General features: G+C 48.1%; 1 protein-coding gene across 4 annotated transcripts in view; it reads right to left on the bottom strand.

Annotated features, from left to right (window-relative positions):
• Positions 1-16,984, bottom strand: part of CSMD2 (CUB and Sushi multiple domains 2) — a 274,223-nt gene that overhangs the window by 30,211 nt on the left and 227,028 nt on the right. For all 4 annotated transcript variants that reach the window (XM_086863203.1, XM_086863206.1, XM_086863204.1 and 1 more), the window contains 10 exons: positions 15,321-15,509; positions 13,685-13,862; positions 12,929-13,074; positions 11,736-11,816; positions 10,610-10,723; positions 9,946-10,134; positions 9,026-9,172; positions 8,247-8,435; positions 2,027-2,212; positions 178-372 (listed from right to left, as the gene is read on the bottom strand). In XM_086863203.1, the coding sequence (XP_086719329.1) occupies positions 178-372; positions 2,027-2,212; positions 8,247-8,435; positions 9,026-9,172; positions 9,946-10,134; positions 10,610-10,723; positions 11,736-11,816; positions 12,929-13,074; positions 13,685-13,862; positions 15,321-15,509 (1,614 nt within the window). The remainder of the gene's footprint in view (positions 1-177; positions 373-2,026; positions 2,213-8,246; positions 8,436-9,025; positions 9,173-9,945; positions 10,135-10,609; positions 10,724-11,735; positions 11,817-12,928; positions 13,075-13,684; positions 13,863-15,320; positions 15,510-16,984) is intronic.

The following is a 16,984-nucleotide window of genomic DNA, read 5'->3' as shown; positions in this document are numbered from 1 at the left end:
CACAGGGAAGGATTTCCTCCCAAAATCTGCACCAAACCATTCCATCCTGCACCCAAATCTCCTTGATTATCCGTGCTCACCCACCAGCAGCATCCTGAAACCCCCAGGGGCTGGGATCTGCTGACCCCAAACCCACACCCAGCCCACGGTGCCACCCCGGGGCGCCCCTGCTCTTACTTTTACAGGTGGGCACGGGCTCCCCGATGCTCCAGGTGCCGTTGGCCTGGCAGCGGATGACCCTCTGGCCCGTGTAGTAGTAGCCAGGGTCGCAGATGAGCATCAGCTGGGCGTTGTAGTGGTAGTGCACCTCGTAGGTGAGGCGCCAGCGGCCGTGCTCCACCGCGATGCTGCCCACGTCAGGGCACGTCACGGCTGAGGGGCACAGAAACAGCACACAAAGGGTTAACTGAGCTTTCACCCCCCCCACTCAAAAATCCAGCTGTGGTGGGTTTTTAATGAGGGGAATATGCCCTGGTGGGGAGGCTGCTGAGAACTGAAAGGAAAACTTTCAGGAGGGTGTTAAAAGTGGTGATGTTGCCTGAAATCCAAAGAGAAAAACCCCTTGCAGTGGTGTTGAAATCATAAAATAAAGGGCAGAGCTTGATTTGGAAGTTTCCAGGGATACCTGGTCATCCAATTTCCACAATTTGATATGGTTAATTAATTAGGATTTCTAACAGCTACATCCCACAGGAGATTCAGCTGCTAATCCACCCCTTGGAGTTTCTTTACCCCATTTCTTGTTATGTCTTCCTTTGCGTCCCCGGCTTGGAAATAAAACTAAACAATATTTCAGGAATGTGTTAGAAAAGTCAGCTCATTGCTCTAAAATCTAAGAGAAAAGGTAGAAAAATACCAGGAGCTCCTTAACTACAGAATGGGATTTTCCAGAGCTAAAATACAGGGAAAAATTTACAGAGATAAATATAGGAAAAATACAGAAAAAGCAAAAATCTCGAGGCAGCAGTAACATAAAGAGCAGTTCTTTAAGGAAAGATTTCAGTTGCACAAATTATAAGGATGTGCACACCCAGCATGGGATTTTTCCCAATTTTTATAAGTTTAATTAATTATACATCCAGGAACTACATCCAATGGGAGATTGGTTATCCTGATAACCAACCCTTGGAGTAACCAACCCCTTACTGGAGTCCCTCCAAGGGCTCCTTCACCCTCTGTTCTGTTCTGTGAAACTGAATGTCCTTGTTAGAAATTCTTTTAGAAGTTCTAGAATTGTTGGAAATTCTAGACATTTTAGAACTGTTAGAAATTCTTTTCTTGAAAAAAAGAGCAAACAGAATGTCAAGAACGTGAGCAAGGGTAACCACTGTTCTGAAGGGTGAGAAAGTGCAAGAAACTGCACATTTCTATATTAAAAATCTATGAAGTTACAAAGACATCAAAAAGCTAAAAGTCCTAAGGCATCAGGGCAGGTGGGAAACCACCACACCATGAGATTTAATTTCTGCAGTAATTCACCATAAAACCCTGATGTGCCCTGAACACCACAGCTGTGGGGCAAAGCTGTTTGTTCTGCAGGTGGAACGGACACACCACTGCTGATGCCTCAGGATTTCAGTTTTTCTATTCTTCATCTATTTGTAACCCTGCAGTTCTTTAGTGTGTAACTCCAAACTGCACACACAGTGTGAGCTGCTGCTTTCCCATTTGGGTCAGACACAGCAATTCCTCTCCAGCCCTGGCAATCAAGGACACCTCACTGCCTCAGGCCCCCAGAGATGGAAACAAAAGGGAGTTGGGGGCAGCAAACTTGGGGGAAATGACTTCATTACCTGAAGCTGGAATTGGGAGATTAACCCCAATATGCAAATGGTCCAAACTTATAAAATTGTGAAACCCCTGACCCGTGGTCCATTTTGGGTGCAGCCCCTGGGGGGCTTTGTCTGCCTGAAATGTCCCTCAATAAACAGAATTGCTTTTTATTCCCTGAATTCTGTCTGGCCTCTGTTTTTAGGAGCCCCAAGAAGGCATCCCTGCTGTCTGGACACCCCAAATCCACACTCACCCATGCAGAGAGGGGGCTGGTTCCCGTTGCTCCAGACTCCCTCCTGCAGGCACTCGGTGCTGGGCTGGGCTCCTGGCTGCAGCTGGAAGCCCTGGTTGCACTGGTACACGGCCTTGGTGCCCACCGTGTACTCCTTCCCAAATACAACCCCGTTCCTCGGCGCTCGGGGAACTCCACACGAGAGAGCTGGGAAGAAAAAAAACACCCCCCAAAAAATAAAATAATATAAAATAATATAAAATAATATAATATAAAATAATATAAAATAATATAAAATAATATGAAATAATATAAAATAAAATAAGATAAAATAATATAAAATAATATAAAATAGATAAAATAAAAATATAAAATAAAATTAAAAATATTAAATAAAAAATATAAAATAAAATCAAAAATATAAAATAACAGAAAATAACAGAAAAGAAAATAAAAGAACAGAAAAGAAAAAAAGAAAATGAAAAATAAAATAAAATAAAATAAAAAAAAATAAAATAAAATAAAAAAGTAAAAAAAGTAAAAAATAAGTATAAAATAAATATAAAAATTAAATAAATAAAATACAAATAAAATAATAAATAAAATAAATAAAAATTAAAATTAAAAAAATTAAAAAATAAAAAAAGGAAAAAATAAAATAAAATAATATAAAATAAAATAAAAAATAAAATAAAATAAAAAATAAAAATATAAAGTAAAATAAAATAAAAAATATAAAAGAACAGAAAAGAAAAAAGAAAAGAAAAAAGAGAAGAAAAAAATTAAGTAAGATAAAATAAAGTAAAATAAAGTAAAAAAAGTAAAAGTAAAAAATAAATATAAAATAAATATAAAAATTTAAAAAATAAAATCCAATAAAAAATAAAATAAGAAATAAAATAAATAAAAAATCAAAATAAATAAAAAATAAAAAATAGAAAAATAAAAAAAAAAGAAAAAGAAAAAAGAAAAAATAAATTAAAAAAGGAAAAAATAAAATAAAATAAAATAAAATAAAATAAAATAAAATAAAATAAAATAAAATAAAATAAAATAAAATAAAATAAAATAAAATAAAATAAAATAAAATAAAATAAAAATCAGAGAGCTGCTGGTTTTATCCCAAACTGAAATCCCGGATCCTGAACTTTCCTACTGACAAACCCCAGCTGCCGTGGCAAGTGCCCTTCATTAAGGATCAGCTTTTACATCAGCAAAGGCAATCCTGAAGCCCAGTTTCTTTCTCCTGGAAGAGGCTCTGGCCCACGGTTCCTGTAATATGTGCACCACAAGATGCATCAGCAGAGTGCTCCCGAGCCTCCACAGGGAGAGAAGGACCGGACAGCAGGAACACTTCGTGTTTCCACCCCACAGCAGCACCGACCCCAAACCCCTCTCCAGGAGCACTTCTGCATTACATAAGGCAGCAAATTGTGTAATTATGTTGTGGCAGAAGGAAGGCTAAATTTATCCTCACGGCTGAGGAGGTAGAGGGGGGAATTGAGGGGAAAAATGGAAAAGCGGGCGCAGTGCCAGGCGGCTGCTGGAGATGGCAGCGCTCCAGAGGAGAGGCTCTGCACCAGCCCCGCTGGAACTCCTGCCTCTGGGGCAGGGCAGGGAGGGGACAGGCAGGTGACAGCCAAAAAAACACCCACAATCACAGCCATTTATGCTGTTACCCTTTTTCCCAACTGTTATAGATACATATTATGTTGTTGGCTTTTCGCAAATATTAAAATGAATGTTATGCGTATAAGATTGGAAAATTTTGTTGTATTAATATAGTTTCCTTTATTTCTCTTACTGATGAAACTTAGAAGTAGTGGTATAATACAAATATGTTAGGCTATGGCATAGTATTAAAATAAAAATTGCTTTTGTTTGTATAAACCAAAGACTGAAAAAGATAGTTAGAGACCCCCTGCTTTGTAAACTATCTAATCCAGATGAGGACAGCAGTGACCAGAGCTCTGGGGGAGGAATTTATTGCATTTCTGTGATCAGAGAATGTAAATCTCGATGGTGCCAAGAAGATTGATCTATTGGGAAGGGGGCAAGGAAAAACTAAACAGAGGAACACCACAGATCCTGAGAAGAATGTCTGAATATGTATGAGAATTTATGGATATGTAGTAGGGTTCTGTTTTTAAGGGACAATCCTTCGTTAGTAGGTGTGCTCTCTTGGCTGAATGCAGAGACACCCGGCCATATCTGTATACTTTATTTTTATCTCTTAATTGTCTTTTTATTAAACTTTTAAATTTTATAAAAAATATGTGAACCTCGTTTTTCACACCAACCCTGGGAATGCCAGCACTGGGAAATGTCCCCAAATCTGCTTCTCCAGCAGCATGAGGAGGAGGGAAAACAAACCTAGATCTGACTGCAAAGCTGTGGTCCCCATCCCTCCCAAAGCCTGGCTCTGGGGAAGAGAGATCCACATCCCTCCTGTCTGGACACAGTGGGATGCCCACGGGAAGGGCAGCCAGGACCTGGGAAGCTGCACTGGGAAGTTCCTCTGTGGGGCTGGGAGAGGAGCAGGAGCTGCCAGGAGACACAGCCCTAACTCCTGACCCCGATATCTGCCCATGCTTCCAGACAAAGCCATTCCCTCCTGGAGCAGCCCCAGCTCAGCTCCAGAGCCACCCCAACACACAGGCCTTCTTGGTGTTCCCTGAGCACAGAAACAGAGCTGCAAAAGCAGGAAAGGTCACTTTTGGTGACATGGAACTGAGTGAGGGCCAGAGAGCCTCTCTCTTGTGAGGCTGTGCAGCAGCAGCACAACCCTGGGTCTTTCCCCGTGCAAGGCCCAGCTTTTATCCCCCTCCTGGGACTGAGCAGGGTCCCAGAGCAGCTGGCAGTGCTGGCACTGTGATGGCTGTGAGCAGCTCCAGAGGCAGGATCAGGCCCAGCCCTGGTGGCACCGATGGTGACAGGAGTGCCACTGCAGCAAGCCCAGGGATGGCCAATCCCTCTCCAAGGCCTGGTGTCTAGACAGGCTGTCATGCTGAATTCCAATGGCCCTCCCAGGGAAAAGAGGGCACGTGGAAAATCCAACCTTTTCCCTGCTATCTCTGCTATTCCTTTTTCCTGCATCCAGCCACGGAGGGTGGGGGGGAAGCTGAGCCCTTCCCATCCCCACCAAGGCCTGCTCCTTTCTGCTTTTCATTCCCTTAATCCTTCCAAAAAAAATTGTCCCTTTTGTTTATCCCCAGGAAACTGAGGCACAGGGAGGGACAGGAGTTCCAGGCTGGCAGGGCTGAGCTGCCTCTTGCCTCCCCTCCATGGAAAGGAGTTTAAATCCCATCCCACCCCCTGCCTCAGGGACACCTTCCCCTATCCCAGGCTGCTCCAAGCCCTGTCCAACCATGCCCTGGGCACTTCCAGGGATGGGGCAGCCACAGCTTCCCTGGAAAACCCATCCCAGCCCTCTTCACCCCCACAGGGAGGAACTTCTTCCCAGTCTTTAACCCAAACCTGCTCTCTGACAGTTTAAAACCAGGATTAAGTTTTTCTTTACAGAAGTAGTGGCATTTGATTTTTGGGGTGGCAACAAACCAATTTCTGAGGCTCAGCCTGTGGGCATTGCAACCCACTGGAATCTGGGAAGAGGGAGGTTATTCCACAGGGAATCAAACCAGCATTTGGCTCAGAAAAACCAAGGGAAAAAGGGGAAGGCAGAGGCTGGGAAAAGCAAATCTGCAGCTGGGATTGCAAAGACAAAGCTCCTTAAAAACAGAGACAGCAAAGGCACAGCAGCACATGGAGTGTGTGTCCTCTGTGCCAAGGCAGGATTGTTCCCTGCAGAATATTCCAGAAATGTCAGTGAGGACAGAGCACACAGGGGAGATTATTCCAACGGGACGAGGAAGTGGGAGAGGATTCTGAGCTGGCAGAAAGGAGATTTGGGAAATGTCATTTGAGAATTTATGTTTATCGGCACCCTAGGCCCTCCTTCCTGACACGGCTGATGAGGGGAACAATTCCTGCAGCTCCATGCAAAGAATTCCCAAATCTCTGTCACCCAAAAGGGTGGGAATGACACAGCCCAAAGCAAAAGATGCCAGTTGGCTTTGAGAGGTGTGGGGACAGAAAAATGCTGGATTTGATGTGGCTGAAGGGAGCAGGAGAGGAGCCAGTCCAGGCCTGGGGGTGGAGCTGCTCTGCCAGGAATTATCCTGAAAACCCTGAATCCTGCCTCCAGCACAAGGCACAGGAGAGCCACGGGCCAGTCTCAGGATTCCTGACAGGAATATGAGGACACTGAGGGGAAAAGTGACTCTTTCCACCTCAGGATGTGACACAAACAGCAAGTTCTCCCAGCTGTGGGAGTCAGGCTCTTCCAGAGAGACATCCAGCAGCAAGATCCTGACCTGTGTGGTCAGTGGAGACATTCTGACTCCTCCAAAAAGATAAATGAATCAGGGATCCACCTGGAATGCAATGGATTGCCCCCAGATTCCTGCTCTGCACTCCAGACTGTGCCCATGGGGCTCCTGCCACGTCACACCTTCAGCAGAACCGGAGCAGTGCAGGATTTCCCATGGAAAATCCCCTTCCCAAAACACAGCCCTGGGATGCTGAGCACCATCACAGGAGCTTCCCAACATTCCCAGGCCTAGGAGTGACTCCAAGCCCCTCTCTGGTGGTCAGGGACATATCCCTGCTCTGAAATGTGGCTGTGGTGTCACTCCAGCCATTCCCGCCTTTCCCTCCATCTCTTCCCCACCTCCAGGTTTAAAATCCTCTCCTCTCACGCCACCACACCCCTTGGAAGCTGGGCATGAAGCTCAGGTGGGATTTCTACCTCTCCAGGGCAGTGAGGCCTTGGCAGGATCCAGACCCATTCCTGATGACACAGTTTTCCTTAAAAAAGGTGGAGCAAAGCAGAGGAATGCCTCAGGCTGGGCTAAGGATTCAGGAGGCACAGTTGCCATGACAGCCCTGGCTGTGCTGTTCATCTGCTCATCCCAGCTCTCAGTTTTGTCCTGTCCATGCTTTCTGGGAGCTAAATCTCTCCCTGAGCTGGTGTCCAGATTCCCTTTGGAATGGGATGGAGCAGCAGGGCCTTGCTTTATCGCTTCCCACTCATTTTAAATCAACTCCAGAGCACTCACAGCATCAGGCTCTCCTTCAGAGGTGCAATTCCTAAAGAACCAAAGTGATTCAGGAGCCTTACAAGGCTCCCTGGCACCTCCCACATGGAACAATCCCACTTTTCCTGACGGCTTGGCCGGGTCAACAATGCAGAGACCGTGCCTGAGCCATCTCTGCTCTCCAGGGAAGTCAGTGCAGTATCAATCCCCAGCCTCAGTCCCCCCGGAGCAGGGATGAGTGTTCAAAGCCAGCAGCAGGCTCCTTCAGAATAAAGATGGGAATTTTAGCGCTATAAAGGAGCCAGGATGACAGGCAGGTGGAGGGAGAGGGAGGGAGAGGGAGCATTCCTGGGCACAGAGCCCCATCCCACCTCCTTCCCATGCCTGGAATTCGCTCTGTGCCGGGCAGGATGTGGCACAGAGAACCCGGGAAACATGGAAGGAACAACTCCATGCCTCAATCTTGGATGAAGCCAACGGGAACCACCTGAATCCCCAAGAATTCCTTCCCCTGCTGACATGCACACAGCTAAGAAGGCACTTCCCGAACAACTGGGAAGGGAATTTCAGTCAGGAAGCAGAGCAGCTCTCATGCTGCCGGCAACCTTTCCAGATTCTTCCAAGCCTTTTGGATTCTTCCAAGCTTCTCCCGAGTGAGGCTTGGCTGTGCCTCCACCGAGTGACCAAACACTTCCACACCAAGAGCTTCCACACAGATGGGGATATTTTTCCTCCCCCATTTCAAGTCCTTCCCTCTTTGCCCACTCCCAGTTTCTCCCTTGCCTCTTTACCCATCTATTCCCAAAGCCTTGGACACGAGGAGCACTCCTCAGTGCCCACCTGCAGCTCCAAGCCTGTTCTCAAGATGGAATTACAGGAATTCCAATAGTGGCATCTTCACACAGATGAGATTTTCCTCCCCCATCCTGAGCCCTTCCCTCTTTTCCTGCTCCTAGTTATTCCCTTCCATCTTTGCTCCCCTATTCCCAAGGTCTTGGACATGAGGAGCAGCCCCCAGTGCTCTGAGCCTGTTCTCAACATGAAATTACCAGAATTCCAATATTGCTTTGGATTTTTTTCACCATCTTTTCCACCGCTTCTCTGGGGACTCCTGGAACTCCATCCCAACCCGTTGCTGCTCTCACCTTGGCACAGAGGGATGGCTTCCCTCCAGTGGAAGTGTCCCTGGGGGTGCTGGGTGCAGGTGGTGGTGCTGTGTCCCACCAGGCGGTATCCGGCGTCGCACGCAAAGCGCACGGAGCTGCCGGGGCGCAGCCCGGAGCTGCTCAGGATCATCCCGTGCGCTGGGGGCTGCGGGAGGCTGCAGTAGGGAGCTGGAAAGGGGGACAGCAAAAAGCAGATCAATCACAGGATGAGCAGCATCAGGGTCATTCCTGTCCCACCTCCAGGAATTACACTGAGCTTCCCCAAAAAAAGGGGGATTTGCAATGGATAAACACGGGCTCTGTCTGAGCCTCACCCAGCTCCAGGAATAAGGAGTCGTTTCTAGTAATTAAATATTCCTTAATTCATTTACTGAGAGAAGTCTGCACAGACTTTTCCAGTGCCTGACCACCCCCTCATCCAGAAACCTTTCCCAATATCCAGCCCTTGGCATCCACATCAGGCTCCTGATTCTGAAGAGTGGTTGGGAAATGAGCTAAAGCTCCAAGGTTTCTCCCTGGAATTTCTCCTGATCCCACAATCCTGGTCCTGATTGTTACAGAGTGATGAGACACAAGCCAAAGCTCCAAGGTTTCTCCTGGATGGACCCTGCCTTTCCCAACCTCCCCAGCTCGGAACGCGCCCGGCTTTGTGCCTCCCCAGCCTTGGCAGCTCCTGCTCTCACAGCTGGATCTCTGCAGGAATTCCATGGATTCTCCTGGCTATGTGTGGAGCTGCTCCTGGCAGAGCAGAGACTCACCGGAGTAGCGGATTTTGAAGCCTTTCCTGTTGTAGGCGTGGTCGGAGGACCAGCGCAGGAAGACACTGTTCCCGCTGCTGGTGACGGTCAGAGGGGCCGAGTAATTCCCACTCAGGGACAGCAGCAGGGGGCTCTGCCCAGAGGGACCTGGGAGGAACGAGGGGACAGGGAAAAGGGAAAAGTCACAGGAGCCACAGAGCCACGGCGGGGGTTCGGTGTCCCTGCAGGAGGAGCAGGCACAGGGAGCTGTCCCTGAGGAAAGGCGGCTCCCAGCTCCCTGTGGACATGAGCTCCATGGCTCACTTCTGCTCCTGGGAATCCAGGAGCAAAGCTGATCACAGGAAAACCAGGATTTGCTCCAGGCAGGAGCTCAGGTCCCCATGGTGACCCCACCCCTGTGGCCCTGGGAATCCCCTCCACGTTCCCAAGAAATGGGCCTGGAGAATCTGCTCCCTGTGGCCTTCAGGGATGAGAATTCCCACTTTCCCAATTCATCCCCTGCAGCAATCTCTGCTACCACTCATCCCAGGAGTTCCCCAACTCCCACTCCTTGGAAAAATCCTTCAGATCCGTCCAAAAGATCAGATTACAGCCATTTCCTTATGCAAAAATCCTTCAGATCCGTCCAAAAGATCAGATTACAGCTATTTCCTTATGCAAAAATCCTTCAGATCCATCCAAAAGATCAGATTACAGCCATTTCCTTATGCAAAAATCCTTCAGATCCATCCAAAAGATCAGATTACAGCCATTCCCTTATGTAAGGAATCTGCGAGGAGCTTTCTGGAATGCCAGCAGGAGGTTCCAGGTGGGAAGCTGGCCCTGGAATGCTCCTTCCCCCTTGACTGCCATGGGATTATGGAACCCCAGGAAGGTTTGGGATGGAAGGACCCCACAGGTCAGATGGGTGAATCTCTTACCATCGAAGATTTCGAACTCATCAAACTGCTTCTCACTGAGGAAGTACTCAATGGTGAGGGAGATGTTGTACCCTGGCTCCACCTTCACCACCCAGGAGCAGGTCTGGAAGTGGGGGTAACTTCCCAGGAAGCTCTGGCTTAGGATCACCCCGGTGGAATCTGTCATCAGCTGGTTCATGGGGCAGTGCACTGGGGATAGAAATGAATATTCCTGGTTTGTCAGAGGAGGGATGGAAGCACAAGGTTTGTCCTGATGAGCCAGAGCATGACCCCTGCACTCCTTGATCCCTGGGGCTCGAAGAACCCCCAAATCCTACAAATCCCAACAATTATCACACTTAAAGAAAGGAGCAAAACGCAGCAAAGCCAACAAACCATTCCCACTGCCTCGGCTTCAGTTCCCACCTCTCCCAAAAGCAGCAGCACCACAACCAGAACTCTCCTGAGGCACAAAAACCCCTTCAGGAATCCCTGGAACTACAGCCCATCCCATGGAATTCATGAGAACTCCAATTCCTGCTCAGGGAGCGTCTCACTCCCTCCTTCCAAAATCCCACACTCCTTTGGAGATCCAAAAATTAACCCCAAGGATGAAAAATACACCGGAAAAACCTCCCCAGCTCCTTCCCTGAGCAGGGAAATCTGGGATTTATGGGAGCTGTACCTTCACAGGTGGGTGGGGGTCCCTCGAACTGCAGGTGGGTGCCCAGTTTGCAGGTGAGGATTTCATTCCCGATCAGGGTGAAGCCGGGAAGGCACCGGTACCTCACGATGTCACCTGGGAAGGGATGGAAAACAGGCATGGGAGGGGGAAATGCACAAAAATAGGGGAAATTTTGGGATAAAAGGTGGAAGAGAGGGATAAAAGCGGGAAATGCAGGGATAAAAGCTGGAAATACAGGGATAAAAGCAGGAAATGCAGGGATAAAAGGGGGAAATGCAGATATAAAAGTGGGAAATGCTGGGATAAAAGGGCGAAGTGCAGGGATAAAAGCAGGAAATGCAGGGATAAAAGGGGGAAATGCAGGGATAAAAGTGGGAAATAGAGGTATAAAAGGGGGAAATGCAGATATGAAAGTGGGAAATGCAGGGATAAAAGCAGGAAATGCAGAGATAAAAGCGGGAAGTGCAGGGATAAAAGCAGGAAATGCAGATATAAAAGCAGGAAATGCAGGGATAAAAGCAGGAAATGCAGGGATAAAAACGGGAAGTGCAGGGATAAAGGCAGGAAATGCAGATATAAAAGCGGGAAGTGCAGGGATAAAAGGAGGAAATGCAGGGATAAAAGGAGGAAATGCAGGGATAAAAGGAGGAAATCAGAAACAAAGGGCTAGGAAAGCCATGCTGGAGTCACCCTGGGATAAACTCCTGTCACCACAGCAGATTTGGGAATTATTCCAGGTGCAGGCTCCTCTCAAAGAGAGCAGCCAATGTGAGAAGCTGCTTCAAGAAAAATCCTGGTTGCAGCCACTTAAAAATGTGAATGGCAAAAAAAAAAAAAAAAAAAAACAAAAAATTTGAAAGATCCCCAAAAGCAGAGTAAAGGCCCCAAAGCTTTGTGTGCAACACCTGAGAAATATCATTACTCCCAAAGATTCCTGAGAAATCCCAAACAGGCTCAAGTCTCTCCCATTTTTCCAGAGAGGAAAAGCTGGGAACACTTGGATGTTGCGTTTGATATTGAGCTGTCATGGAAAACCCTCCTGGAAACCCGGATTTGGGGGGATTCCAGCATTCCCAGGAGCTGGAGAGGTGGGAATGAGGATGAGGAGGACGAGGGAAAGTTTTACCGATGTTGAACTCCTCATTCTCTGTGATGATCTCGGCGTTGGGAACGATGGTGGGAGGCTGGCAGCGGAAAAGCTGGAAAGCTGGAAAAGCAAGGGAAGAGCAGCACATCCTGAAGACAGCCATGATGGAATCAGGGAAATGCTTCCCTCTGCACAAGGAAAATCCTCCCCCTCCACAAAGAAACTGAACTGGCAAAATCCAACCAGGCCTTTTCCCCTACAAATCCTACATGAAGGCAGGAATTTGCATCCCAATGTTTCTTCCACCCCAACAGAAAGATTTTGGCCATTCCTGGACAGTGTTTTTCCTTTGGGAATATCACCAGCACTTTTTGGGGTGCTGAAAAAGGATCTTGGTGCCCTCAGTGGAATTCAGTCACCCACCCAGCAGGGAGAGTCTCAGGCTGCTCCAGCACCTCATAAATGAAAATAATTATCCACAGAATTCCACTCCTTGGACAGGGATCTTAAAACTGACTCAGTGATTTATTTTTTTTTTAAACTTGGAATTAGTGATTTCTTCCACAAAGAATTCCAGGAGTGAGAATGTTTCCAGCTGCAGTTCCTCGGAGTTCTCTGACTGACCTGAGCAAGGCCCAAGTCAGTCCTCAGGGAAGGTGAAAAAGGGCAAAATTTGAAAAACTTTGTGAAAAAAACTGGGCTGGGAAACTTCCTGCAAAAAACTGCACTGAAAAACTCTGTGGAAAAAAAACCCCAACAAACTCGTTTGAAAAATTTTGTGGCAAAAACTGGGCTGGAAAACATCCTGGAAAAAACTGGGCTGGAAAACTTCCTGGAAAAAACTGGGCTGGAAAACTTCCTGGAAAAAACTGGGCTGGAAAACTTGCTGGAAAAAACTGGGCTGGAAAACTTGCTGGAAAAAACTGGGCTGGAAAACTTGCTGGAAAAAACTGGGCTGGAAAACATCCTGGAAAAAACTGGGCTGGAAAACTTCCTCAAAAACATGGGCTGAAAAACTTGCTAGAAAAAACTGGGCTGGAAAACTTCCTGGAAATAAAACTGGTTTGAAAAACTTCCCAGGAAAATCTGCCCTGAAAAACTTCATTGAAAAAAACTGGGCTGAAAAACTCAATGGAAAACTTGTGGTAAAAGGGAATTTTTTTGCATTTTCCCAGAGCTGTTCCCCGATATTCCCAACATTTTCCCCATGCCAGGAATGCAGCAGCACACACCATAGAAGTAGATGGCGAAGATGCCTCCGTTGGCGGCGTCGCTGTGGAATTTCAGCAGGACCTGGTTGGAGGAGCTCTGGGCGGATTTCTTGGCCGAGCTGCCTGTGAACACGCCCAGCTGGGGGGCTGTTTGCTGAGGCCCATCCCTGATGGCAGGACCAGAAGGAAAAATTATTTTTCCAAGGATTTGACCGTAGGAACCTGTCCTCCTCCTGCCCTGCATGCCCAGGGACTTCTCCCTTCCTTATCCTCCCTTTCCCACCTCCACATTTCACTATTCCAGTTTGACCCCCAGAACCTCTCCTGGCTCCCAGTGCTCACCCAGTTGACAATTAGAAACACAAATTTCACTTTTAACCTCAGAAAATTAGGAATTAGGAAATGAAAATGAGGAATTAGGACCCGTTTCCCAAAGGGATTTCACTCCCTGTTTGCTCAGCACACATGGGGATATGCTGAAGGTCAGCCATCGAGTGCTACAAGCTCAAAATTTGGTCACAAACTCTTTAATCAGAGCTCCTCTGGCTGCCTGAAGTTGATAATCTCCATTATTATGCATAAATAATATTTTTATTTATTAATATTAAAAGAAAGCTCAAAAAATTGTAATTTCTTTTCCCTTCTCCAAAACACCAGGAAGCTCCCAGACTGCAAAGGGGATCCCAAGGGGGTCCCAGTCCCACTTGCTGCTATTTAAAACCCAGCAGTATTTCCCAAAATGGGTTCTTGGAGTGACTCCTGACCCTCTGTACCCACCAGACAGTGATGAAGTCGTTGTAGGGCTCTGTCTGCAGCACGGTGAAGTTCAGGTGGATCCCGTATCCCACTGGCACTGTCAGGAGCCAGGTGCAATCCTGGGAATTTGGGTACTGGTTGGGGAAGCCAGGAGAGTAAACTGTCCCATTCTGGGCAGTGACATTGCCCCCACAAGGCACTGCAGGGGAGCAGAGAGAAACACAACCCTGGTGAGGAAATACCCCCTTAAACGCTTTATTTTTATTCCTTTTTTTGATACAAAGGTAACAGTTCTGGATAGATTCAGACCTTGGCCTAACTTGCCTTAGATAATTCCTCTCTGCTACAAGCACATCCCACATTTTCAGCTCAATTCCATGACAATGAAAGTATGGAACTCTTCAGGTGACTGTCCAGATGTGGATTTTATCCAGCTGTGCCAGCCAGATGTGCACAGAAACTCTTCTCTCACTCTCACAGAGAGTCCCTGAGCTCCTCCTGCTGCCTGCACCCACGGAAAACAGCTTGGGATGGGATCACCCTGTCCTAAAGCCCAGGAGCTGCACCAACCCCATCCTTGCATGGGAAGGGGCTGCCCAGGGCAGTGTGGAGACACAGTCCCTGGAAATACCCTAAAAACCTGTGGATGAGGCACTTGAGAACGTGGTTTAGTGGTGCTGGTTGATGGCTGGACTCCACAATCCTAAAGATCTTTTCCAACCTCGACAATTTCGTGGTCTCCATCTCATTAATTCAGGGTTAGTACCCAACACCACCCTTCCTGTGCAGCAGCAGCTCCATGAACCCCTCCCATCCCTCCCTGCTGATCCAAGTGTGAGCATGGAGCCAAGCTCCCCAGCCTGGCTCTGCTCCACAGTGTGTTCAAATAACCAAACCAGAAACCAAACCCCAAAAATCCTGAGGGGCCAAGTCCCCCAGGCCAGGCTGCTGATCCCTGGGAAAACCCCCTGGAACGCTGGAAGGTCAGTGCTCCTGGGAAATGGGCTGGGAAATCTTCAATAAGCAGCTCTGAACTTAAAGGTTCATCTGAAACCCTTCTGGAAGTAAATCCCACAGAACTCCAGCCACCAGCCCGAGGGGTGAAACAGCAATGAGCGGGTTGGAAAAGAGAATTTGGATGACTTTGGAGGCCTGGAATGGAAATCTTCAGCCTGCAGAGTCCTCTGAGCACGGTTTCCAGAAAAAAACAAAACAACCCTGGAAGATTCCTGAGGATCATTTTGGAGATGCCCATGAAGGAGACAGGGACACACTCAGAGCATTCAGAGCTGCAAGGCTCTTTTACCAGTGACTATTTTTATTTATCAGAGCAAAATCAATGGAAGCTGGATGTTGTTGAGAAATAAAGCAGCAAGGAATTATCACTCCAAGGACCCTGGAGCGTGTCACAGAGAAACAACAGCTCCAGCAGGGAGGTAAGAGACAGATTCTCCTCACCCACTTCCTAAGACTCAAATCCCCTTCAGAAGCCGTCCTTCGGTTTATATTCACCAAAAACACCTCATGGAGACTACATTTCACCCGAGGCTTCACTCCAAGCGCACATTCCCAACCACACCTTGCTCCCAGAGCCACTTCCAGCCCCGTTCCAAGGCAAGGAGCTGAGGTGCCGTGTCCAGGTGAGCCCAGGCCGTACCTTCACACCTGGGCAGGGGGTGGTCCCAGTTCCTGTTGGTGCCGTGCTGGCAGGTGAGCACGGGGTGCCCGATCAGCTGGTAGCCAGGCAGGCACTCGAAGGAGATGGACTGGCCAACGTTGTAGCCAGCTCCTCTCACCACTCCGTTGGCAAAAGGCTCCGGGTCAGGGCATTCCTGCAGCTCGTAGGCTGGGGAAACACAAGGAAGAATGTTCTGTATTTCACTTCCCAGGAAAAAAGGGACAGGATAAGGGGCAATGGCCTTGAGCTGTGCCAGGGGAGGGGCAGGTTGGACAGAAGGGGGGATTTCTCCATGGAAAGGGTTGGAAGGGGCTGCCCAGGGAAGTTTGGAGTCGCCACTCCTGGAAGGGAAGGGCTGGATGTGGCACTCTGTGAGAAGGTGGGGATTGACCACAGACTGGGCTCTGTGACCTTGGAGGGCTTTTCCAACCTCAGTGATCCTGGGATTCTGTTCACCCACGTGTGTTTGGCTCCTTCCTCCTCATACAGCAACTTAATTGGAGGAAATAAACCTTGATGAACCTGCCTGGAGGCTGAGGGGACCCAGGAGGCCCATCCTCATCCCTCTGCCTTGGAATCCAGAGTCACCCTATACTCCACTTCCAGCTGGGAAATGTGCCTTGTTTTCCAACCTCAGATGTCCAGCCCTGATGAGGGATGGGAGTCAATCGGTGACCATGTTCCTAAATGAGTGGTCAGCCTGGCTGGAGCTCATTTCCACGGCAATTTCCAGGAGATTTCCCACAGAACCTCGCCTGTCCCTGGGTACAGCAGCCCATGAATCACCCGAGACACGAACAAGACAGGCAAGACCAAATTAATGCTTTCAATTATTCCCAGCAGAGGCATTTCCTTGGCTGTGTCACACGACTGGAGGGACACGTTCTCTCCCCTTCCCACTCCTTGGATCTCCTTCCCAGACCACTCAGCTCCCAGTTGTTTCCTGATTGTGTTCAGGGTGAAATCCATGAGCTGCCCTTGGCATCCTCTGCCCCTTTGAGTCCCCACATGCCGAGGGCAGGAGGGCAAGGAAGACCAAAAGGTTTTCAGGGACAACTATGGGGGCAAAACTGGGGGTCGGTCAGCCAAAAATTCATGTTCAAACAAGGAGAGCTGCCCAAGGACTCCAGCTGAGGAAACAGCACCTCCATCCCCCATCACCCCCAGAACTGAGGGCACCTCTTTATTTTAACAACTTCTTTGTCTCCTTTCACCCTTTGAATTCCCACTTGCTCAGCACAGGAGGGCAGGGAAGACAGAAAGGCTTCCAAAGATGGGAAGGCAGAGCTGGGGGACCAAAAATTCACGTTCAATACAGGGGAGGTGCCTGAGGAGTCCAGCTAGGGAAAACACCTCCATCTCCCATCGCTCCCAAAACTGAGGATTGAAACTTTAACAGCTTCTTTCTCTCCTTTCAGCCCAGGTCTCCAAGCCAGCCCTGTTCTATTATTTGGCTGCTTCATTATTTACCCAACCCTGCACCAGGCTGAGCTCAGGACGTGCCTGGACTTCAGCCAAGGGGGAAAAGCAGCTCCAACATTCCAAAGCAAACTCTGAGAGCTCTTCCCCTTGCCCACAAGGTTCAAAGTGAACCTGGCTGTCATTTCACAGCCACAGGGCACTCTGGGAACATTTCTCCTTGC

The sequence above is a fragment of the Cyanistes caeruleus genome, chromosome 26 (genome assembly GCF_971803275.1).
Source record: "Cyanistes caeruleus chromosome 26, bCyaCae1.hap1.1, whole genome shotgun sequence".
In the NCBI taxonomy this organism is placed as follows: Eukaryota; Metazoa; Chordata; class Aves; order Passeriformes; family Paridae; genus Cyanistes; species Cyanistes caeruleus.
Note: the sequence above shows the minus strand (reverse complement) of the source record. Positions and strands in the feature narration are given on the sequence as shown.